We start from the raw sequence: 26,237 nt of genomic DNA, 5'->3' as shown, positions 1-26,237 counted from the left end.
GGACATTGAATGACCAACCTTACCTGCTGAGAGCTGCTCTGGTGTCCGTGCCGGCCAGGCTCAACTACCTAAATTTAAAAAAGGGCTGTCTAGCCAATTTTAAATTCTTAAAAGCAAGTAGAATTAGAAGCGTGGATTACCTCATCACAGACCTATCACACTGAAGTGCCACATACAAATCAAGTTAGCTATGGTATTTTGTAACTAAGCAGTTTTCAAATTATTGACTATGTGCAAACATGTAACCTTAGGTCAAACTGTTGATTTTATTAAATACAATATAGATTGATTTTCCCAGCTCCTCCTAAAATTCTCATTCCTCTTCTCACCCGCCTTGTTATTAATAGTCTTTCATTTCAGGCCCACATTTCACTTTATCGCTTGCTCTTATCCCCTTTTTAACCTTGTTCTTTTCCAAATGTGAGTCATTCAGATCTCAAAGACACCTTTGAAAAACGTTAGAGCGGCTGAAGGAACCCATCCCCATTGAACCTACTCATTACTTTCCATTTTGTGTCTCAACTTGCAGATCCTGGAAGACTGAGGGGGGACCCACCACTTCACAAAGAAAAGTCAGAGGTGGGACCAAAACAATGACTTCAAAGCGAGTGGTGGCTCCTCACCTTTGTCTTTTTTTTTTTTTAAGAGTAGCTTGGAGGTGTTATAAACCCTTCACAATCCTAAAAGTGGGGTGAGGAGACTCACCATTTAACTAGCCTTAAGCATTTTAACTTATTTTCATCTGGTTTGGCAAGGGGTCATTGTAAGAAGTCTAGCTCAGCAGTTCAGAGGCAAGAAATAATGAGCAAAGGCAATGGTTTATCTGCACTGGAAAGGTTTCTGCATGGAACACCCTACAGAGCTACCTCCCAATTAAAAATATTTCAATTGAATTTTCCTTGCACAGTTATTAAACAATTTCCAGGTACAGAAATGAGACATGCAATGCAAGCAAGGGGCAGTTTTGGGTGGGGATGCTACTCCTGTCAAATACAGCCAAAACTAGCAAGAAAGAAAACCTTCAGAAACACAAGTTATGCAAGGGTTCTTTATTACCACATAAATAATTTCATGGAGTAAAGGTGTGGAGCAATGACTAAATGGGCTCTTTGACTTGCCAGAAAAGAAAAAAGAGGCATAACAAAGGCCAGTGGTTGGATTTTAAAGCCAAAGAAATCCACAATAGGAACTGGGCACCAAATTTTGATGACAATACAGTTAATCATGCAAGAAAACAATGAAGGTAAACAGTGCATTTGCTGTTTTGTGATGTCTTCCAATGAAGACAGCCTGCCTTCCTAAACTGTGTGCTAGTCCAGCCAGCTATTGGCATTAACAGAACAGCCATATGATACTGCATGGCCTTTATGTATGTCTCTATCACTCTTTCCCACTTTTAAATCCATAAATAAAGATAACACAGAGTAAATTCTGTTATAGGACAACCCCCAGCAACCCAGGCAACCCTGAATATTCAAAAAATATGATGACCCAAAATAACCAATGTGACTTTACCTTGAGATCAGTCTTGTTAGTATTGTTTTGGCACGTGCAAGCTGTAACAATTAGGTGATGGCAGCGCTTGTGTACAACACAGGTGCATACTAGGAAATAAAAGAGGCATGCTGAAAAGAGCTCTTGAAAGACTCAGAACACATCCAACCACCATCTGGGTTCTTTAAGGCTCAGCTGTTTCATCAGGACACAGTAAAAATGTGAAAAATAATCAGGTGGCTTGGAACATTCAAAATCTCGTAACAGATCTGGAGATGCATCTCCAACCCACTGCAAGAGAAATTCTGCAATGGAAAACAGCTGCTTATATAAAATACGAACACAGAAATGACAGTGTAACTTCTTAAATGAACTAAAAAAAAATGCCGTTGAAATAATTATTCAGTGGAAAGGATTTCACACAAAGAACATTAGAGAACACAGGTCTGAGATACCCAAAGCCATCTCTACATCTCAGTGACAAAGCGCTTCCTACACTGGATATCCCGGTGAGTCCTGCCCAGGCTAGTCTATCCCTGAGGCTCACTGCAAAGCTTGGCTCTGGGAAGCTGGTAACTGCAGCAGAACCGTGCTGTGACTAGGCTAATTAGCTAGTCCCCATCAAGAGGGCTAATCAGCCCTAAACGTGGGCTCTCTCCAGGTCTAAAGCTCGCTTGGCTGGAATGAACTTGGATTCCTCCACTCCAGAACCCAGCGGGCACTTTGAACACCACTAGGGGCCACAGCTACTGCCTGTGCAATATGTTTGTACTGGAAACTGAACTCAGAGATGTGTTGCAGGGTCCCACACTATTCCAGTTGTTGCCAGCTCAAGCTTGCACCCATGAGCGTCCATAAAAACATTCACTTGCACTCCAGACACATTTTGTTTATGCGCAGCTTCCCTTCATATGAGGACACCACTGCCCTATTATATTGCACAAGAAACAGGCTACATTAGAAGGCTATGCTGAATGACCAAGCACCTGTGAAGCAAGTAATTCTGTCATCTTACCACAGAAAAAGGGAAAGGAAGAACAATAATTAAGCACCACATACATCTATACAGCCATTCAGCCAAAGCATGCATTCAGACTAAAGTGCTGTGCCAGCCCACGAGGCTGCCCTTTGAAGTCACATTCCTGATTTTGTTTTTTTTGAACTTCACAGGGAGAGAAAGGAAGAGGGTGGCCATTCCAGTAGGGTACGTTGTGTCCCAATACCAGCTGAACACTGGCCATGGATGTCTCAAGCTTAGCTGGGTGCTGCACGCACTCCACAGCTCAGTGGATCTGCACAGGATGAAACAGCAACGGGACCCCTGGGGTTTTGCATGAATGTAGGATAGTAAGTGGTTGCTGCTGCACGTGTGCAAGGCGTCAGCCTGACAGCTGCTCAAATGTACATTTTTGGCTGGGGAGGAAGAGGATTGGTGACTTCATAGAAGCTTGTAACTGCAGGATGACCCAGCAGCATGGGGAAGCTCTCCCAGGACAGCACAACCCACACACACACACCGTGCAGGGGCAGAGCACCTTACCTTGGCACTGGTATCCCTGCTTCCCAAACACGCCCCTGTTCAAAACAAAATGTGAACATAATCTAACATCAGAAAGCCAGTCTTCTTGCAGATCAAGAGTCAAAATGCAAGAGGACCCCAAATGACCAGATCCCTAAGGTAAAAATTCCCAGCACTACTGGTGTAATTCAGCACAGGGGTGTGAAAGGGTAATAAAGCATTGCAAGCGCCACAGCTTACAGGGCAGGCTGTAAACATGCCTTTTATTCCCCTATTCCCCCTCACTCTAGTTTCTGAAACACCTCACTTTATTACAACACACACCACACTTATTCGACTGATGCCAGCGGCCCACACCCTGTTATTATCTCTCCCACTCCACGCTCTTTTGAGACATATCTAAGTTTTTCTCCCTGCTCTACCCACTCCCCCATATGCATCACCCCACGTCACACCTCTGATCGCTTTTCTGTTCTCAGGCACTTTCTCTAGTCTTTCAAGCAACTGTTTTTTTCTCAGTGTAATCTCAAAGCTCCACTCAAGTTAATACCTTGGGTCTTTCTTCAGATTGCCTGGGTTACTTTTTTACACCCTGAAATAATATCTACGTTCACAAGTGAAAAATATTTCCCTATCCCTACACTCTCCCAGTTTGTTTCCAGCATCCAAGATACACACCACCTCCAGGTTCTCCACAGTAGACTCTGTTTTGCAGCATAAACGTAACCTGCTAAACCTGATGGTCAGGGGAAGTCACATTGGTGGCCCTTAGTAAAGTGCTGGGTAACAGATTCAGGATCAGGGGTGGCATGTCGGTCCCCAAAACACAAAGGGATGGGAAGCTCCACACCACTGTGTTAGAGCCATTCTTACCAGATGAACTCCCTGCAGTGTGAGCAGTACGTTGGCTGTCGCAGGTAGGTAGCCATGAATTTGTGCCCGTTCACCTGATGCACTCGCCTTCGCATCGCCCGCTGGCGTTTCCGAGTGAGGTTCTTAAAAATTCGATCCCTCTGGAGGGTCCCTGTGAAGACAAAAGAAAAAAAACCACAAACCATTTACATGATCATGCACAGTTATTACTCCTGTTTTTGCTGTGGCACAAAGGCCACAATTACATCCCTGGTTTAGAAGTCAGGGGACCACACTCTAGAACAAGGAGAACATCTGGGAAAGGCAACAGAGAAAGCCAATTGCAAAGGCCCTTTTAGCTCAAAATTACATTCTCCATCCAGAAATAACTGGCTCTTCTCATCTTCCTCTTGCTCCTCCCCCATGTTGAGACATATACTAATGCATTCATTCACAAGCTGTAAACAGACCAGATGCTCAAGGCTAATGAGTTATTATAACAAACAGCTTTTGGGGAAATAACTCCTGAAAACATGATTGTGTACAACTGATTGACCAGCCCCATATGGCAGCGCCTCACATGCTGAGCCAAAGCAGGGCCTTGCTTGGTGAACAGCATTTATCCACACCTGCTGTTCTCATGTTATGCTTCAGGATCATCATTTGTATTGTATAACAATCACAGAATCATAGAATACCAGGTTGGAAGGGGCCACAAGGATCATCTGGTCCAACCTTTCTTGGCAAAAGCACGGTCTAGACAAGATGGCCCAGCACCCTCTCCAGATGCATCTTAGAAGTGTCCAGTGTTGGGGAATCCACCACTTCCCTGGGGAGATGATTCCAATGGCTGATTGTTCTCATGGTGAAAAATTCCCCTATTGTGTCCAACCAGAATCTCCCCAGGAGTAACTTGTACCCATTACCCCTTGTCTTTCCTATAGGACTCCTTGTAAAAAGGGAGTTTCCATCTTTGTAGCCACCCTTTAAATACTGGAACATGGTGACGAGGTCTCCCCTAAGCCTTCTTTTCTCAAGGCTGAACAAGCCCCATTCTTTCAGCCTTGTCTCTTACGTCAGCCTTCGCAGTCTTTTCATCATCTTTGTGGCCCTTCTCTGGATCCTCTCCAGCCTGTCCACATTTTTTTAGGCACAGCCTAATTTTTCAAGGAGGACTGTTAGTTGTTTGATACGCATCACTCTCTGTTTTCTTTAAAGGGCTCGTTTTCCAAAGGGTAGATAATATTTTATAGTTCTGGAAAGCAGGGACCCAGGAACTGCAGAGGCTCAAATCTGAATTGTTCCAAAATTTAATTTAGTTCAGCCATATACAATTTCCTAGCAAAGCTCCATTTACCCAAAACAAGTCACTCTTAAAAGGCAGAACTGAGCTCTAGATCAAGAAAGCCATTCCCCTGCAGCAGCAGCCATCTGACTTGCAAATCACAGCCAGCTGGTCTCCAGGATCCTCACCCAGCCCAGGTCAGGCTCAGCTGAGCTTCCCGGATCAAAGCCTCATCTGGGGCACACTCGCCTCAGAAGACAAACATGAAACATTCAGTTTTCTAGTTAGTTGCTTTGCAAAGAAATGGCCTGCTAACAAGTGCATTTTGGGAACACATACAGCCTGCTAGAGGTGGTTGTGCACCGACGTATGTTTGTTTGTACTCAGGATTCTTGTTTTGAGAATGGACTGGATGCAAGATAAAATGCCAGCTATTGCCAAACCCTCTGTACGATATAATGACACAGGAAGGGACGGGCAGTCTAAACTTCCCACCCATCTGATCATCCCGGAGCAGTGCATCGGTACCCAAACACAGCTGCTACCCTCCCACTTCATCTACCCCTCAAAAGGCGGCAGAGCATTTCCCTGCTTTCAACCGGCTTTGTTGATTAACCGCTGGGGGGAAAACAAAAAGGGAACAAGCTGTCAACCTGATCAAGGCTTGAAACGTAAGAGTCCCACATCACAGGCGTATTTCCTGGTCCTCTTTGTAGAAGTGCAGATAAGGGAAGCCATCCTGTCAGTACTGAACCCAGCCACTTCAAAAGGCTGCAAGCCGCACGACGTATTCCTCTCAGTACTCTTGCGACACAAGTTTAGAAGCAAAGCCGGCCATAAAGCTCAAGGGCTTTTTTTCTTTCTGTTGTGTTCTCCCAGCCATTTGTGCATGTGTCCCCTCCACAGGCACTAATAGAAACCTCCCACCTGATGGCAAAACTGCAACATGGAGCACTCTTGACTTTAAGACAACTTGCATTTATTTTTAAAATGGAACTGCACACTATAAATTAGGATTTTTGCATTAAAACACAAAAAAGGATGTGACAGGGCTGATCCAAGCACTTAACAGAAACCTGTGTTCTTCACTGTAGAGTTTCAAACAGCTGGGCAGAGACCGGTGCAGAAAAGCCTGCCTTTCTAAGGAAGAGCTTGAACATGTGTTTAATTCTCACTGAAGTCAACAGAACTCCAGGGACCACAGGAATTGCCAGGCTGAATCAGAACATCGGTCCATCTTGTTTAGCATTCTGCCTCTGTCAGTGGGCAACCAGAAGCACATGACAGCAAGATGGAGCAACCCTGCAGCTAGAGGATAATTTGCCTCTTACACACACACAAGATGTCATTTCGATGTCCAGAAGTGAGAGCTGATGTGCGGAGGTTTAATATCCCTTCCAAGCATTCAATCATCATTGCACAATTTCAATAGCCTCATTATCCACTGTAGGAAACGTGGCTGAGAAGAACTTGGAGAGGCCAACCAGTTCGTGTCGCTTCCCCAAAAGACAAAGATCAAGAGCCAGTTCCTTCACTGAGCCCAAGCTTCCTGCAGCTTCATGTGAGAATTTAAAAAAAAAAAAAAAGTAATATATATATCCTTACAGTATTACAGAATTTGCCCACCTTTACATTCAAGAGAACATCTCCTTGATCTAGGTTTAAGCATATGCTTAAGTGTTTTCCTCGATCAGGGCCAAAAGCCTCAACTGGCAAAGTATCTTGTCTTGGCATCCAGTTCGTACAAGAGAATCATAGAATGCTAGGGACTGGAAGGGACCTCGAAAGATCATCTAGTCCAAACTTCCAAGGCATGGAAGAGGAAGAGCAGGGCTTGTGAGTGGGTGCTGAGCACGTAAGTAGATCACCTAAAGAAGCAATCCAGTTGCTTTACACCAGCTGCTCCATTAGAAGCCCAGCAGCTGACACTCTTTAAGTTCACTCACTCACATCTGCCAGAGTTTAAGAGAATATGTTCCTAATTTAGCTCACATGGTTTCTGGTTTTGTTACGGCTCCCCTCGAGGATCAGCACGGGGTAATTGTCCCCTGGTGGTCTCCCACGCAGTGAGCAGCCCACACGCAGCCAGGAACAGACCAGCCCTTTGCAGAGGAGCGGGGGACACTCAAAGGTGACCTGTATAACCACCGAGAGGGACACTGCCGTGTGTCCCTGTGGTTTGCCTGCTTTCAGAGAGAGTGTAAGCTTGAAGTGGTTCAGGAAGACCAAAAAATGACAAGCACTTGCTTTTTCTTGGGTGGTGGGGGCAGTCTCCATGCTGCCTGCACTGGTGGATCACATCCATAGCCAATCTTGAGCTTTCTTCTCTGAGCCCTCTTGGCCTCCATCTCCTGTTCTCAAGCCACCAATATCTCATATGCAGAGCAAGAGCTTCCATCTTACAGACCTACCTCTCATTAAGACACACACCACAAAGTTTTTGTCCTTTTTTTTTTTTTTAAAGCACCATTCAGATTTAAAACATTCCTCAAATTTCACATTTTCACACACCACTTGGCTACTAATTTCTCCAGATGCTGCACATCTTCCAGGTGATCCTCATTCATGCTTATATTCATCACTCCTTAAATTATAGTGTTAATAAGCTTGAGACTGACTTCAGCAAGGCCTGGATTACTTTTCATAGGCAATCTGCTCTTTCAGGTACTGCTCTTCCTATTTCCTGATGCTGTCTCTAGCGAAAAAGAGAGGAAGAGCATAGCACAACTTCAGCCACACCTCGGGCTGCAGGAGACCATCCACCACCTGATCTAGTGGATCTACACATACAACCACATCCTGCAGAATAAACTGCTCTTTCAGAAGGCCTGGGCGCTTACCCATCCCACACACCACGCCATGAAACAGGCCAAGTTTAACCCTCCAACAAGGTGCGAGTAATTTTGAAACGGTGGGACATATCGCTACCAAAACCACCTTCCTCCCAGACTCCTAGATGGCAGTTCCTCATCTCACATCCTTCACATCTGCTGCTGGGCGAGGGCTTAGGTGCAGAAACCACCCACACAGCACTGCAGTCTGTTTGTGGACAGGGTGGCCAATGCTCCAGCCCCTTGTGCCTCTCACCTTTAGTATCAGAGGATGTAAAGTCATCACAGACATTTTCTCCACTCATATTCTGCGTTCTGGACAGTTTCCTATAGAATACATACTTTTCCTCTGCATGAGGAGAGTGTTTTACAAAACAAAGCAGCTCTAGACCACTTTAGGAGACACAGACTTCAAAAAGCCTCTAATTTGTGGTAAAACAATGACCACTATGAATGGTTCAAATGTCCAAATACTGCTATAAAAACAAGCATGTAATTGCTGAGTGAAGGGAGTTGTCCACATCCACAGTTAAATTTGGACATCTGTAACTATGGGGTATTTACCGTGCCTGGCTTTGTGTAAAAGTAACTATGAAGTTAAATACTAAAAATCCTCTTCCCCCTTCCTTCCTCTCCTCTCATGCCTAACACATGTTTATGGCAGTGGAAATTATGCATGCGGAGGGAGAGGAGAATAAATAACCCACCAAGTCATCTGAGGACATCTGATAAAACTATCACATGGCTCACCCCCCAGCAGCCTCATCGCGCCGCCCCACCTGCCCCTGAGCTTCTCTGATCCTGCCCTTCCCAGCCACACATCCCCACTTTCTCTTCACCCCATTTTCTAATCCACAGGGTAATTTCAGGTAAGCCATCACAGTGGTGATATATCTACAACAGTGAGACAAGAGGGGGAGCTGCAGGATGAAGTGTTGTGCGTGTAACTATTTGCCCCAAGCAGTTAAAGACGGTCAAGGTCTCATCTATTGGAAATCAATCTCACTGTCGCACTATCAACTGCTGCTAAAATGCTGGCACGGCAAAGGTCATACAATCATTTAGGTTGGAAAAGACCTTTAAGATCATAGAGTCCGACCATAACCTAACATTGCCAAGTCCATCACTAAACCATGTCCCTAAGCACCACATCTACCTGCCTTTTAAACACCTCCAGGGATAGGGATGGTGACTCCACCACTGCCCTGGGCAGCCTGTTCCAATGCCTGACAACCCTTCCTGTGAAGAAATTTGCCCTAATATCCAATCTAAACCTCCCCTGGCGCAACTTGAGGCCATTTCTTCTCATCTTGTTCCTTGGGACAAGAAACCAACACCCTCCACACTCCAACCTCCTTTCAGGTAGTTGTAGACAGTGATAAGGTCTCCCCTCAGCTCCTGTTCTCCAGGCTGAACCCCCCACGTCCCTCAGCTACTCCTGATCAGACTTGTGCTCCAAACCCTTCACCAGCTCCATTGCCCTTCTCTGAACTCTCTCCAGCACCTCAATATCTTTCTTGTAGTGAGGGGCCCAACACTGAACAGAGTGTTCGAGATGTGGCCTCATCAGTGCTGAGTACAAGGGTCATTTGGATACATCCCCATACATGACAATTTCTAGTGCTATATTGCCATATGCATCAATGGGTTTTTAATTTGAAGGAAAGATATTCAAAAAAACAATAATGTTAATAGATCAAAGCTTAATTAAGCCTGTTTTTACTTACAGCAGTAACAGTAAACAGGTTTTCCAATGCTCCCCTGGGAGCACTGCAAGCAAGATCCCATTGCACTGAGTGATACACAAGTGGGAAGCAGAGACCAACCACTGAACTTACTAGACCGTAGAAAGCAAGACAGCAGATTGACAGACCCCTGACCTCTCGCAAGCACCACGGCACTGAACAACGATTTCAGATCAGGCTAAATGCACATCTAACCTATGCCTTAATGGCGAGTAGTAGTGGGTGTTTTAGGAAAAGAGTATATAAAACAAAATCAAGTCAATGGTGGAGAATGAATACACACACCTACCCCTCCAGCCATCAGTATGGAGGTGTTCTCTCAATATTTACCTAACAGCCGGCTTCCTCACATCTACTGAATATAAACAGAGGCTAAACCAAGATGTTTATTTTCCAAGCTGGAAAACATGTATGTTATGACAAGAAACCCTTACAAAGGCTTGGTATCTTTTAACCAAGAGTTCTACCATCATAATCCCATGGATGGTCAAAATCACAGGAAGCCTTGATAATGAAAACATTATGAACACAACACATTGTTGAAGAAGTGGCTGACAGCATGAATCTGAAAAGGGAAAAGGATTTAAAGGCTACAACCCAAAGTGGTATTTCCATTGCTGACTGTTCTGACTCCCTGGTATTAGTGCTGCAAAGTGAAAGCCTTGCCTTTCATAATTACTGCGAAGTTTTTTCTTCAGTTCCTCTCAAAAGTCAGCTGGATGCACGAATCGGCCAACTGGAAAACAGCCACATCCGCAGAGGTCGCGTTAACCACACCGGGTTTCCTTCCCACTTCACGTCCGTTGAAGTTTCTGTCCTCCTCCTGCTTTTGCCAGCCTGTGCATGAAACCAGGGCGGCCCAAATCCCAGGAGAGGCTCATTGCAAAGTGAACATGTGGCACACCAAGCACAGGCTGGGACTTCTGTTTGATCCAGCTGCTGGTTTCCCCTCTGAAACTGGATAGAGTTTTGTATGAAGACCAAACAAAGAGCCAGCTAGTGCTGGCACCACTAGGCTGCCTTCTAGTACTTTCCAGGAAACCCATGTGCTGTTCATCTTTTAAGATCCCAACCCATCAATACTGTCTGAAAGAATGAAAAGAAACAATGATGTTCTGAATCCAAAAAAATAAAGTTTTCCCACTCATGAGTAAGAAACAGCATTATCAGTAGTCTTGACAATGCAAAAACATGTAATTATCCCTGTATCGAATCACACAGAACTTAGCAGTCGAGGGAAGGTCTCTGTTTCTCATCCAAGTGCTGACGTAGAGCAAATCCATCTTGTTTTCCTGCCAGGTCTAGGACATAAATTCATCTCAGCTCTCAGCAATTAGCAGCATTTGAGTACAGAGGCTTAACGATGATATTTCAGTGTGGCAGCAGTGAGAACAGGATCAATGAAGTTCACCCAACAATTTTGGCAAACATGACAGTTCTCAGCTATTGCTACAAAAGCCCATCGCAGGCTTACTGCTAGAATTACACAGTGATGCCAAAGCTCTGGTGGCAGCAATGAGTGAGGAAGAGACCACAAAGCCAACTGGAAACATCTCCGCATTTCCCAGGCTTACCAGCTACAGCCTTGCTCCATCCGTCACTGGTGGAGAACCAGGGTCCAGGACCTTTTTGGGGAGTTCAGCCTGGTTTACTCACAGTCTCTTGCACTTGGCTGCAGCAGTGCCAGGGACAACGGGACAGCTCTGCAGAGCTGGAGTGACCGGGACGTGGCTGTCAGGCAGCCACCCACATGGGCAGGAGAGGACAGGGATGCAAAGCAGTCGGCAGAGCGCGGTGCTGGGGCTGAAGGAGGAATAGCTGCTTTATATCTGTTTGCATAAGGTCTGTGAGAACGTGATAGAGGAGGAAGAAGGTAGCTTGAGAAACTCTTAAAACAAGTATTCTGTTGCCACTTCCAGTCTACCAACCAGTTATGAATACCATACAGGTTATTTTGCATAGAGTTTTAATTGTGATTGCTGCACAGGTTTTCAGACATGCACAGGGCAGCTCAAAAATACTATTTTCCACATCTGCTCTTACAAGTTATGTCTGGGAAAATTTTTTTAGATGTCTGCTTAACAGGTGTTAACAGGTACCCTATTTCACCGAAAATAAGACCTACCTCAAAAATAAGCCCTAGCATGATTTTTCAGGATGCTTAAAATATAAGCCCTACTCCAAAATATAAACCCTAGTTACAGTTCATTAAAAAGTCAATTTAAATAGTGTCCAGGCAGCTACACATGTAAACAAGTAATAAGTTTTGGAGCAAAAAATAATATAAGACCCTGTTTTATTTTTGGGGAAACAGAGTATGAAAGCAAGGTACTGCAGCATATTGTGGAAGGCTGAAAAACATGAATGGAAAAGCCTTTCCATTAATTTCTGAAGTGAGTAACAGTGAACTGAGCAAGTGGGACTGCTGAAGGTTAACAAAAGATTTCAGTGAACATGAGCCACCCCGTACCATAAGAGATGAGGTTCACAGAGATCACTGGTGCTTTCCAGGGAAGAGTCTGTAGAAAAGCCACTGGCTGCTCTGGAGGATGTTTGAAGGGGACAACCACTTTTCTTTACAGCCACACCACTGTGAGACAAGGAAGGGGACAGCCCCTGTTTTCACCCTGCGCTTGCTTCTCTGCCAAAGGCAAGAAATATTTTACCTACACTTCATTTTATCATTTCATCTCTGCAAGTTTTTTGCATTAATTTGGAGATGTTAACCTTATACTTTTGTTTGTGAAAGAGATCGGCTTGGAGTGATAATAGTGGAGAAGAACTGCCTCGGCTTGCACAAAGAGGAGATGCCAGGAGAGAAGGATTTTATTTTAAATTAGAGGAGGGACTTGAGGAAAACAGCAGAAACCCAAACACTGAACTGAGCCCTTCAGAGCCCCAGATAGGCACCATAACTGGAAGGCCACACAGTACCCATGAGGTTTGGAAAAGCAAGATGAATTAGGGAGGTTGTATCCAGTGGGATGACAGATAACACGCTTCCCTCTGGTTGTAGTTATGGTCATCTCGCAGCAGCAGTAGAGGTCCAAAAGGACATGCCCGTCCTGTTGCTCCCTCCTCACCATCTCAGACCTGCCAGCATGACTCCATCTGCAAGCACTCCATACGCCAGTCCTGTCACATTGATCTGGGGTATGAGCAGGCAGCCAATAAAAAAGAAAACCCATATTATTAAAATTTTAAAGTTGACTCACACAAACAGTGTGAAACTGGCAGTAACAACTGCCTTCCCTCCTCAGCTTCAGGCAGAAAGGCACATCTGCTTGCAGTCTCAATTTTATCATAAGATGGGGACAATATTCGTCCTTACTTTAAGATGTGCAAATAATACTAATACCTCGTGCTTCTTACTGCATTGCTCATTAAAACCTTAACAAACCTATTCCTCTTCCTCCTCCCCTCACCAACTATAATCATTATTATTTCCTTGTGCTTAGGCAAGTGAATTTCCATTGTAAAACCTCCTGTTAGTCCTTCTCAACTATTAAACTCAAGAGAAAAATGTTGAGATCTGATTTATTAGGGAAGGAAACTATTTAAAAATTATTCATTAAAAATGGGAAAATAAAAATAACAAAGTAACTTTGATATTTTCCATGATTAATTCATGCGCTCTACACCATAAGTTTTAGAAGACTTCAAACTACACTGGCCACAGTGCAGAGGTAGGAATAACGGAGTGACAACATTTATGGGTCAACATTACCATCATTCATGCAAAATCCTGGAGAAAAGCAGAAATGGCAGGTTGGGGAAAGAGCAGAGAGAACCTGAACCCTCCCCTGCTCCTGATGCCTTGGGGCTTGTGCGTGTTGTAACCACCAGCAACTCACATGCTCGGAGGTGGTATCACAACGGCCATTATAAGGCCCTACCCTCACAGGGGAGCACAAGCTCCAAGTTAAACCTATTTTTAACCAGATGCAAGTTAAAGCTATTTTTAAGTAGATGCTCTGGAGACATCCTTCTTTTGGGCTCTGTGGCCAGCTTCAAAATCAGCCACTTTGGTATTAGAACAAGAGTGTCCACACAAGGTTTTTACACTCAATGAAGTCTGTTTAACTATGCTTAGGCACTGCAGTTTTCCAGAGATGTGGGCTGAACATCTGTTTCAAAGAAGGATGACCAGGAAAGCATTCTTTATGTAACACAAAACAAAACACACAAAGAAAACAGTATCAACACAAAGCCAGTTGAAATGGGAGTATCAAGCATCCAGAAAGTTGCGTCCAGAAGGATCCAAGGTTTTGCAGCAGTTCTACAAATGGCAAGAACATTCCTCAACAGAGCAGCAACAAAACCTCAAGCCTTCCTTCACCAGGGGCACTGCACCTCTCAGTGGGAAAGCAAATTGTAACCCAAAGCACAACTGGAATCTAGTCAGGAACAAATTAATTGAGAAAGCTAATGAAGTAGGACAAGCTAAGCACTCCCCTTTTTCTGCTGTTGGGGCCTCTGACTGCTGTTGAGCGATGCCCCAGCCCTTCCCTGGTCATGCACAGGCCCTGTGCTCCCCTGGGAGGATGACCAACATCTGAATCACCACCTTGCAACACCTGGATTCTCCCGGTCAACTGGTCACCCAGCAGTTGCCCAGACCCAGCCCAAGTCGTCCAGCCGCACACTCAGCTCTGATTACACAGTTGATTCCTGGTACTCTTGAAATTTCCATGTGGCAGCTTGCTAATAAGTTCTCTAATTGCAACAGCCTTAAAAAGCAGGTTGTTTATCATGTTGCTCTCCCACGCATCACGGGCTGCGCCAGACGGCTGCCGCTGCAAAGCATCCGTCAAAAAAAAAAACCAAATTCAGCCTCTTGTATTCCAAGTTTATTGATACTGTGAAGATATCCACCAAAAAAGCAGCACCTCTTCTCATCAGGACAATCCCCACCTTGGTAATGCCACAAGGAAATACTTGGTGCTCGGGCTACCAATCGCACTTGGCTTCATTGCAGAGCCCGTCTCCTAAAACACCTGCACCGATGGCAGGGGCCATCACTGCTCTGCTATGCACTGCACTCCTCCTAGTGCTGGTAAGTTATTATTTATTATTATTATTTCCCAGAGGGATTTCCCAAGGGCTGCAGGCCAGGAGGAGCGGCACGTTCAGAAAACACAGCTGTCCGTGACAGCTTCCCCTGCAGCTAACACAGCCAGACCTGACCCACCCCCTTCCCCATCTCCTCCCCAACAGGGTTTTCACCTTACAATACATATTTCTCCATTTCTGAGACTTCAAAAGCAGATGTCCCAAATCCATACAAATACAAATCCATACAAATCCATACAAATCCAGCTTTAAAAGTGCTGAGTGCCACATGGAGAGGGCATTGTTTGCCTTGGCTCAGGATCTCTTTATACCTAGAGAGAGCAACGGACCCTACCAGTTTCACCAGCTCCATAATGACCACCAGCACCACCAACCAATTCTAGTCTCGCAAAGGGGTGGCCCTTTCCACCCAGTGTAAGAGCAGCAGTAATAGGTACATATTCTGCCTTCCCGCAGGCTCTCCCATCTCACTCCTCCCAGTTAACAAGTAAGCAGAGGTGGGTGAGTGGGAATAAAGTCACTTTCTCCTACAGATTGTGAGAAACACCTAAAGCTTGCACCTCTTTTCATCTTTTCTTTTTCCCCAGTCCCTCAATGGGGAGGCACTTTGTTTAGGCTGAAGTGACAGGAGATGACAACCAGCCTGCGGTTTGATGCTCACAACAGCTCTTACAGAGATTTCAGCGTGTCCCTGCCATCCAGGTTCTGGGCTCGTCCTCAGAGCACAGCCCAAAACCACCTGTGCTGCAGGAACACAGGACACCTCTATGGCTGAGGTGTGCGATGGCCCTGATGTGCAAGTTGCCATGAGCCCTTTTGGATAACAACACTGGAACTTCTCTCTGAAGGGCTTTTTGTGCCTTACCCCACACTCACAGGTGAAATACAATAGCAGAGACAACGCAGATAAAAATGTGTGTGACCAGACGGAGGCCCCAGATTCCTTCACCCACCACTTAAGTACTCTGAGCTGGGCAAGCTGGAGAAGAAACATCTTTCTGCTGTTGCTCCTGCTGATCTGCAAGTCTGTACCGTGAACACATAGAAAGGACAAATTTTAGGGAAAATAAATTCAGTGGTCCCTGACTTCTGAGAGTTTGATTCTGTAACAAAAGAAGGTTTTAAGATTATTTCCTAAATTTTTGAAACAAAAACTACCATTGGAAATAAGTTTGCCCACTGGAACTGGAGCAGTGTCTCCCTTCCATGGTCCTGGTTCACCAGCACTGTTGTGGTCTCAAACATGCAGCTCCAGGGAGGAGGGACAGCACCAACAGGGGAACACTTCACACAACAGGCTTGTGCTCTGCTGCGCAGACCCAGCACTAGCGGCGGACACGCACACCTGCTCAGCAAGTCTGACAGCTAGACGGCAGAAAAGAGCTGAGATTCTGGGATTAAGAGCTTGATTCCAGATTCTAGCGAGAAACAGGCTTTGCTGGTCACAACCCTTCTCCTGCAGCCTTTCATCGTCCTCGGCAGCTCCTCTACCATCCCTCTGTCCATATTCTCCACCTCCCACCTTCTTTAACCCTTTGAGCTTCTTCTCCCTTATACCTCCTGCCCATACCCACCTACCACCATTCCCTAGAACAGTCTCCTGTTTCCTTCTCTGTCTCCTTATATTTCTTCTCTGTGCTTCCTCCAGACTCTTATGCCTCTATTCTTTCTCCAAATGACTTTTCCCATTGTTTCCAGCATTCACTGTCCTTGCCTCACACCCCAGCAGATAGGATACGGAGAGCAGGACATCAGCTCATCCAGACCTCCTGCCTTCCTCCCTCCTCTGTGCACCACCAAGTACCCCCCTCCCGCCCCACCACAGCATCCCAGGCCAGTTCTGAGCACAACAGGAGGACATATCTGACCCAAAAACCAACCCACACCCCTGCTCCATATTTGCTCAGCTTCCCAGTCCAGCCAGCTGGTGCAGAACTGGTCCCATGCAAGGCCAGCCCAAGGGAAACCCAAGAGCATCCTTTTCAGACAGACAGATTTACCCTCAATTATGAAACCGCCTCAGTCTCATACCAGCAACTACCAGCAGTGTCAGCGTTGCCAGAAGGAACAATCACTGAGGTGGGAACCTGCTGTGCACAGCCCTTGAAGCCACGCTGATCTCATGCAGATTCTCCCAGAAGATCACAAATGGGTGGATTTTTCCCAAAGACAGCAGAAGGCAGATGGGGATGGCAGAGGCTCTCAGCCCTCCCACACTCTCCTCTGCCAAGCTTGAGGTTGCCCTGGCAAAACAACGTCAGGATCTCTTCACTCAAAGCTCTATTTTGATGCAGCATCTCTCTGGGAAACAATGAAGTGCTCCAGAAAACAAAAAACAGCTGGCACCGAAGAGCAGGAACCTCAGCATTTTATGCTGGCCACACTCAGGAAGAACCCAAAACAAGGGTGTATAATTTGCAAGCATGAGTATTTGCCTCCAAAAGTACCGCTAGAAGACAAGTTCTGCTTCCTACAGCTCCACGCCAGTTCACCTAAGACTGAAGACCCTGTTCTGCTTGGCTGTTATTGAGATTTTACCCCACTCCAGTGAGGTGAAGGAATTAATTGCCACAACATCCTCAACACGCAGCCGACTGATGTTGCTGGTCCTCCCGCAAGCAATTAAATGATGCATTAATACCTTCCAGGTAAACTGAGGTAATCAAGCAGTGTGGCACAACAGTATCTTGTTACCTTGCCCGTCCTCTCATGCCAACAGGCCCAGCAGATCCACTCATGAACTGAGTCCAGCACTGTCCCATCCAGGTGACAGGGACTTCGGGACACCTGACAGACTGGGCTGTCAGATACCCAGACAGAATGAAAACACTTGCCTGTGGTGCTACCACCTAAATTACCACCTAAATTGCTCACGCTATCCTCCAGAAGTCAAAGTTGACAGTCCTGGATATCAAACAGATTAAATGGGACACAGCCTAATTTAGCAGTCAGCTGAGGTGAGGTTAAAAAATAAATAAAATGTGGTTTTGTTGTTTTCTTTTTTTCCTTCAGCTTCTCCTACAGATTTACACGGTGACCCTAGGTAAAATACTGGGGCTTTTGAACGGCCATTCACCTACTTAATCAGTCAGGTACCTCCTAAATTGTTGTCTAGGGAAATTCAGGTGCAGCACTCCACCCCAGTCCACAGCACCATCCAGTGCCCTTGAGCACAATGGGCGCAGAGGGAGATGCCCAAGAAGCAGCATCACCAAGCACAGGGTGCAGCAGCAGGGGACAGGGCTCCTGTCATCATCCCTGGCCACAGGATCATGGTCCCGACCTCCAAGAGCTTCATGGTCCGATCCTTTCAGCCCACATTTGCCATCCTGCTTCGCCGCAGCACAAACACCCGCCCCAGCACAGCACTGGCCTCCATGGACAAGTAGAGAGATTTAAGCTCCTCTGGGAATCAGTGTCACTTTTCCAGGAATCACATTAAAAATAAAGCAAAATAAATAAATAAATAAATCTCTGTTCCTCATTACAGCCAGAAACACTGAAATCCCAGAGCAGATTGCAAGCTTGCATATTTATATCTAGGTTTCAGAGCCCAGACAAAACACAGCCCACTGAGGAAGTGAAATTAACCCTGATATTGCTGTTTGCTGCATTTTTACAGCCTCTGGATATCTAAGCAGTTGGCAGATCGTGGCAAGTCCTGAATTACTGCCAAAAACCTTTCAGCATTAGACATGTTGCAATAGCTGTGGAGCTCAAATGGATCATTTTCCAAGAAATAAAGGTGGTCTTGTGGATATGCAGCATGCCAAGGTGCTGCTCACCTCCTGGCTATGCATTAGAGTCCTTCTGTAATGCTAAGCAAAGCACGTTATTTACCAGGACCTAGATCTTTCAGCAATCAGAAATACACAGTTCAGGGATGTTGTTTTTCTCCCAGAAAACTTTTTTCCTGTGAAAATTCGGACTTTACCCAACTTGTTTCTCTCTCTCTCTTTTTTTCTTTCTTTTTTAAGGAGGAGAGGCATATGTGAGATATAAGAGTGCCAGGGTCCAAAAATACTTGGCTTCTTTCTGCAATATTTAAATGTGAAATGCAAATGTAAATTTTGAAGGCTTCACCTTAGAAAAAATTACTCACACTATCCTCCCACCATAAACAGTAATAACAATTCATTAGCCCCATATCTGTCCATCTTGTCTATCTTCCAAGGCTGGGCTGTCTCATTACAGTGACCTCTCCTCATGCTTTAACAGGGCAATGGAAAGGCAGCGCTTGGGAAAATGCACTACAGCCACTTCTCCTAATGGCATCTCATAGCCCACAGGACATTTCTCAGAATGTCTACAGGCTCTTCCCTCTGAAAAAGATCTCCAAGAGGTTCTTCATGGTCTCTCTGGCTTTAAAACTCTCTCCTGAGACCTTCAGCATTGCTGAGAAACTTTAACATCCTTGTATTTAACTTGTGGGGGCTTCGTGACATGGATAGAGCTGCTCTTGCTCCCGCTGGCTTGGCTGACACAGGTCCTTTGGGGTGCAGGTTTGCATGGTCTGACCCCCAGGAGAGCAGCACCTGCTCAGGACATCCTGATCAGCTTCTGGAATTGCCTTTTACTTTTTAACCTGATGGACATCTTCCAGCAAGGTTGAGGATGCACTGAAGTTCACAGCATCTATGGATGACATTCCTGGTCTCTGCAAGGGCTGAGTTTTCTCCAGGGTGCGTTTACGGTGTATTTTCTCTCCCATGGGACTAAACATTGTTCTGACCCATTTCCATCTGGAAATGCACAGTTGAACCACCATGGAGTGCATGTGGAAATCCCCTGCCTGCAGTGTGCACATACGTGACCAGTGTAAAGCACTGGAAAAAGTGTAAGCATTGGAAAAATGTACGGGTTGTAGAAAAACACGTCTCCTGCTGCTCTCTGCCCATAAGACTTTGGGCTAGACATCGAAGATTTCCATGTTCTCAGACTCCGAACCAAGCAGAGCAAAACTTTCTCTATCCTATTCTGCACTGATGTTGCCTATTTAGATCAGGAGGTCCTCTGGATGGTGTCTCCTACATGCCTCAAAATGTTGCTTGGGCTAGTAACCCAAAACAGAGTGGGCCAACTAGCCAGGGGATGAAAACAGGGCATTTTTCATTCCTGGTTCCTAGTTTCCAATAATTATTCCCTTAACTAAAATCCTTCTTAGCACAAAGCTTTTGTACTGGTTGAGACTTCAAGGCTGCAGATCTTTACTGGTGCCTGTGTGATTATGTGCTGTTTCTCAAGACAAAAACCACTTCACCTTAAAAAAAATGTATTCTAAGAAAAACAAAACCAAAAGACTAAGAGTCTTCATGCTTGAGAACAAACCACCCCAAGCACAGATGTGACAGTGGCCAACTAAAGGAGCATTTCCTTGCTCTAGAGTCAGGTTCAGGCTCCTTTGCTGTTGCAAAGCCTACCGACATTAAATATTCAGCAAATGGTTCTATATTTGCTCTTCTAGCAAGTCACTTGGCTTTTCAATATTCTCATTGTTCTACTTCTTGCCCAGAACTCAAATTTGTCTTTGTCTTTCCTGACACTGAAAGAAAAGAAACAACCACTACTTACCTCACAACGATGAAATGAAAACTGAAATTCAAGCCAGAATTATCACTTTGAGTGACAACATTAAAAAAAAGGAAAACTGCAAATGCTCAAAGCACTAAAATAGAAGAGCTTTACTTCCTACAAGGCTTGTTTCATTCATTAATTCTGTCAAATAATTACTTTGTACTAATTTAATCAGCTGTGCTCAAAACTAAGAACAGCAAATAGCAAAAGTGGCAAACCGAGGGCACAGCAACGCACGTTGCAGGCCAAGCTGCGAGAGGACTCTGCTTGCTCCAGGACTCCTGTACTGCAATGGACAGAGGGTCGTGCCATCCTGGGGCCTCCTGGTGCCCAGTTTGGCTTTGCTGTGATGAAACACCCTGACCTATCCACCTTGACCCGCTCTTCAGTATCTCTGCTAACTTCTCACAGGTGTCCAGAAGCACCAACAAGACCTGCAATTCACCCACGCTCATTGCAAGGCATTTTATTTCAAATCAATCACCCCCTGCCTAAGAAGAAGGTAATTCATGGCTTGTCCTTTTGCAAATGAGACTAGTATTCAGTAGCAAAGAAAGACAAGTTGTTTAGAGCAGGTCTGAGTTCCTGCCACCATCACCAGCTGTGCAACCAGGTGAGGGAGCACCCTGATAGCATCAGAGTCACTTGCTAGAAACACGAGCCTCAAAGACAGAGTCTCTTCAGAAGCACCAGGTCATGTTCAACTGGAGCCAGGAGAACCTAGATGACACCCTCAGGCACACCACGCTGGAGGACCACTATGGCTCCCGGTCACTGGTGTCTTCCTGAAAGGATGCTCCCAGGTGCTTTCCAGGAGTGGCGAGGAAGACAACCCTACTCAGAAGCTGCCCACCTGGAAATGGTTATGGCCAAGGTGAGGAGAAGAGGAACAACATTAGGAAACTTGACACCCCACGCAGCACTACCTATTCTAGAGACCAATAAAACAGAAACTCTCCCTTAAATGAAGTTGAGAACACAGAATCACAGAATGATTTGGGTTGGAAGGGACCTCTGGAGATCATCTAGTCCAATCCACCTGCTAAAGCAGGTTCACCAGAGCAGATGACACACAATCATGTCCAGGCAGGCTTGAATATCTCCAGAGAAGGAGAATCCACAACCTCTCTGAGCAGCCTATTCCAGGGCTCTGTCACCCTCAAAGTAAAGAAGTTTCTCCTCATATTCAGATGGAACCTCCTGTGCTTCAGTCTGTCCCCTCATCCTGTCACCGGGCACCACTGAAAGGAGTCTGGTCCATCCTCTTGACACCCACCCTTGAGATATTTATAAACATTGATGAGATCCCCTCTCAGCTTCTCTTCTCCAGGCTGAACAGCCCCAGCTCTCTCAGCCTCTCCTCATAAGAAAGATGCTCCAGGCCCCTCATCATCTTCATAGCCCACCACTGGACTCCTTCCAGTAACTCCTTGTCCTTGTTAAACTGGGGAGCCCAGAACTGGACTCAGAACTCCAGATGCTGCCTCATCAGGGCAGAGATCTTGTGGATTATCTCAGAAAACCTGGTACACATGTGGGTCATCACAGGGAGGGAGAGAGGACACTAGCACTTCAGTTAAACCACAGCGTCTGTGGTCCCCAGGGATGGGCAGAGCTGAACATCCTTCGGACAGCTACAGCTTTGCTTGGTCCCACACACAGCACGCTGCACCCCACTCTCATCCCCAGCACATTCTCGGATGAGGCACATCCACCACAAAGACAGATCTCTCAGAGGAGCCACATTTGTTTTCTTAAAAGGAGAAAGAGGCAAGGAGACACAAAGAAAGAGAGAGAGGTAAGAAATGCTAAAGGCATCGCCACCAAGAAAAACATGGTAATATCCGAATTAAGAAGAATAAGGAAATTTAAAGAGAAATCATGATTTTTGATGACTTGGAAAAAAAATCCCACTAGCAGGCAAGGTTAAATAAATAAAATCTAAGAAAGACTGAAAAAAATCCTCTGAGGGAGATAGTGGGGGGAAATCAATCCCTTGGCAATACCTGCAGTGTGGCAGGCAGGAGTCAGTCCTCATCTTCTCCAGAAAGCAGCCTGGAGTGGAACAGCTCCTGGGGCAATGTGGGAGATGGCAGGAGGAGTGGGTGCTTCCCTCCACCCCAGTGGGGCCATCGGGACCCAGCACCACCAGCAGAGACACGGTCACGCTTGGAGAGGTCACCTCCTCCGAGGTAAGGAGATTTTCATTTAATTTTTCACTGGTTGCTTTACACAGGAAATGTCAGCTAAATGAGGGGAGTTAATATAATCAGGTATAGCTTAGCACAGCAACAAATACATCCAGCAGAGAAAATAAAGATAGGCAGGGATAATTTTGCTAGACCTTCCTCGCTTCCTATAGCTCCTTTCATTTCTCTTCCTGAAAAATTACACGTATTTTTAACACGTGAAACAGGCTTATTTCCCTGCCTCAAAACAGCAGGTTAACACCAATGGACAGAAGAGCCCTATGGGAATGTACAAAGGACTAACCTCTTCCCAGCTCTATGTCTTCTATACTGCCCTCATCCCGATGGTACACGAATGCTTATGTCAAACACACTGCATCCCTTGCTGAAGGGCCACCCTCTCCCCCATTCCCACCATAAGTAAGCAGAACCAAATTAACCTTTTGATCAAACAAAAAAACTCCACTATTCCTGAAGCTAAAAAAAGTACAGGCTGCCAGCACCACTGGGACTATCTATTTTAGGTAAGCTTTCTAGGACAACAAAATTATTCAGTCTCAGGTGGACCAAACACCTCAGGCTTGTTTGTTTGTTGGGGGTTTTTTGCCCTTTTTATCTTTTTGTTAATTGTTATCTTCCCTCTCTCCAGACACTTTTTGATCTTTTACTTAGCTGGAGTTAGATGATGGTGGTTGAGACCCTGTGAATTTTGCTGTTTCCATAAACAAAACAACAAGCTTGGCATAAAACCTCTCTGAAAGGAATAATGTGTCCGTAGCGTGAGGACCAGCAGCAGGCACAGACCCTCCACCTTTGCTCAGTGGAGCTCTCAGAAGCTTTTCAGAGGAAGATGCTCCCCACAGCTCAGACTGACTCCATTACGTTATCCTTCTATTCCCTTGATCTCCTGAAAGCAGCAAGGCAAGAGCTACTAAAAAAAGCATGTTGGTGTCTCAAAGAATCAGTCTACAGACACAGCCGCATTGCTCTTTTTACCTGCTGGAGCCTGGCTTTTTTTGCAGCACCACGTCACCCTTGCTGGAACCTTTTCAGAGCAGGAAATGCACTGGGGTTACACACTTAACCATTTATAAGTCACAAAAAAATGATCAAAAGTCCTGAACATCACGATACTTGAAACTCCACGTGGGTCTATGTGATATCCTGTTGGGGTCTAATGCAAACTACTAACCCAGACAGTTGGGTTTTCTGCATACCCATAGGCACATGCAGCCTTCGAGTGGTCTCTGCCATGTTAGCTGTCACTAACAGGGGGGACATGGTAGCTGCTGCCCCCAGATTAGGTCAAACAAGCGAGAAAGCCACTTCTTGTACTTTCAAGCTCTGAGTTATTCTCAGACTTCTTTCCAAAAAAACCCTCCATTTCAAATACAATTCTGAGCATCCACATTTCCAGAACAAAAAAAAAGAGAGACAGAAACATAGAATAAAATATGATGTTATGAAAGAGACCTCACTGTTTTTCAGAAGAAAGAGGACAGAGGAAAGAGAAGTAAACTATTTCCAACATTTCCCATTTTCCTCAGAAAGCAGTAGCAGTACAAACATTTGAGTTCTCCATCTCTTGTCTCTGAGACCTTGTTAGCAATGTGCCTTAATGCTTGGCCACCAGCAGGAGTTTGAACCACTCCTTGGATTTATGCTCAAGCCCATCACCCCTGCTCAGCCCTACCTTAAACAGCCAAGCGTGATCCACTTGTGTGTGGATACAAAATGCCATGCTGGTCAGCAAGAGCCCTCTAGCTGCTTGATTCTCTAGTTTCTTCAACTCTCTCTCCATCATCAGCTGTATCATAGGCAACTAAAGCAAATTTCTAATGTCCTTTTGACACCTATTGCTCCCTAAGAGCCATTGCTTTGGACCTGCAAAATTGTCCTCCATGCCTTACTAGGAGATTTTTGCACTCTTCCTGTTCTCTGCTTACAAACAGAAAACTCCTCCCAAATTATAACTTGAAAAAGTAATCCTTATGTCTCCCTGTCAAAGCACAGTTGTAGGGAGCATCTCCCTGGAGGAGAAACGGTAAATGATCTGTAAACATTTTAACACATGGATAAATGTGAGAGTAGCTCCCAGACCCCAGAGTTACCACCTGGGCAAAGAAAAACACACACTCCTACTTGACAGATAAAGAACTGAAAGTTGCAGTGATGCTTTGTGGCCTGCTCAGCTTTACTTGGAAAGTTAACTTCACTGGAAAAGAGAATTCTGCTTCTCTCTGCCTTGCTGCAGTGCCAGGGTGTGACACTCCGCATCTTCTCCATCACTCCAAGACCACACATTTCCTTAGAAGTCAAAGCCAGCCAGGCTTTCTGTTCATGTCTCCCTCCTAACATCCTTCCTGCAAGCAGGATTACACCCTGCCCGTGGTTCCTAGATGCATACGGGGAAAGATGACTGCAAATCCTGCCACCACTTTCATGCTATGGGCCTGTGGATGCTGCAGAGGAGGAAGAGGAGGAGGAAAAGGAGGAGATGGAGAACACAGACACTGTTTCCCTGCAAACCCTTGCTGGACTCTCAAGTCTGGCTCAGCTGATTACAGACTGGATTGGGCTCAAATGCATTAAAAGGCCACAGCCATCCCGCCAGAAGCAGAGCTCTCCGGGGTGCAAACCGCCGAAAAGGAAACCAAAAGCATCGCCCGCTCCTCTGAAGCAGCAGCTCCCCATCCGGCATCTGCCTGGGGCCCAGCACACACCAGGCTGCCGGCTCAGGAACAGCGAGACAGCTCCCCAAAAACATCCAAGTAAAACACAAGCTTGTACCATATTTAAACCTGCATTTGAAAAGCAAAAGCAGGGGTATTGACAGGCCTGGGCACCTGGCACAAGGTAGGAGCCAGGGGAGCTGCGAGGTGGGAGAGCAGAGCTCCCCGTCACCTCTGAAGCCCCCAGCACAATCTTTGTGCCAAGCAACCAGTTTTCAGGGCAGGATAAGAGAAGGCATTAAAAATCCAGCTCAGGCTGCAGATAAGTGATAGTGGAGCAGATCCTGCCTCAATTCCTGGCCTCTGTACAGAAAACACCCCCAACAAATGCAGTTTGAGACCACAGCTAAAACAAGGAAGAACCATGGTGTAGGTTTGAAGAAAATAACCTTTCTCTGAGCTCCATCCCAGGTTTCCTGGGTTCCTCCAGCACAGCTCACATCCATGCTCGTAGCTGGTATCACAACAAACAACAGGGAAATTAAAAATATCACGCTATAAAATATAGTTAGAGAAAAAGAAAATCTGCCCAGATACTTTTTCAGGGCAGCTGTCACACTAAAAACTTCTAAGTTTCCTGTGCAAAGTGAACTCAGGAAACAAACGCACGTGAAGTAGATGGGAAACATGGAATAAAATCCTCCAGATGTTTTAAACATGTTCTATTTTAAACACCGTCCTCAGCTTGCCCTTCAAGAGGCATCCAGGTGAAAAGTACAAGTGACAAAAACAATCCGTTTGAAGGACAATTTCAGATAAATAAACGAGATAAAGCAGGAATCGGGTCCCTGGGCACACACAGCGCCAGCCGGTATGAACAGCCCTTTCCAGAACTCCCACCTCGCTCAAGAAATCTCTGATGAACAACAGCACGTGGCCCGTGTAAATAACACTGTTCACTTGGTGACTGATGGCAAGAATACATACCAGAGTCCAGCTCTTA

At 45.6% G+C, this 26,237-nt stretch overlaps 1 protein-coding gene across 3 annotated transcripts in view; it reads right to left on the bottom strand.

Moving 5' to 3' along the window:
• The window catches only part of PRKCH (protein kinase C eta), a 121,473-nt gene that overhangs the window by 68,770 nt on the left and 26,466 nt on the right, over positions 1-26,237 (bottom strand). For 2 of the 3 annotated variants that reach the window (XM_021292786.2, XM_065065841.1), the window contains exons 3-6: positions 3,887-4,037; positions 3,035-3,069; positions 1,516-1,604; positions 24-68 (exon numbers count right to left, since the gene is read on the bottom strand). In XM_021292786.2, the coding sequence (XP_021148461.2) occupies positions 24-68; positions 1,516-1,604; positions 3,035-3,069; positions 3,887-4,037 (320 nt within the window). The remainder of the gene's footprint in view (positions 1-23; positions 69-1,515; positions 1,605-3,034; positions 3,070-3,886; positions 4,038-26,237) is intronic. The other variant, XM_065065840.1, reaches the window with a different exon arrangement.

This window comes from Columba livia, chromosome 5, assembly GCF_036013475.1.
Source record: "Columba livia isolate bColLiv1 breed racing homer chromosome 5, bColLiv1.pat.W.v2, whole genome shotgun sequence".
NCBI classification, from domain to species: domain Eukaryota; kingdom Metazoa; phylum Chordata; class Aves; order Columbiformes; family Columbidae; genus Columba; species Columba livia.
This window is presented reverse-complemented; position numbering and strand designations above follow the sequence as displayed.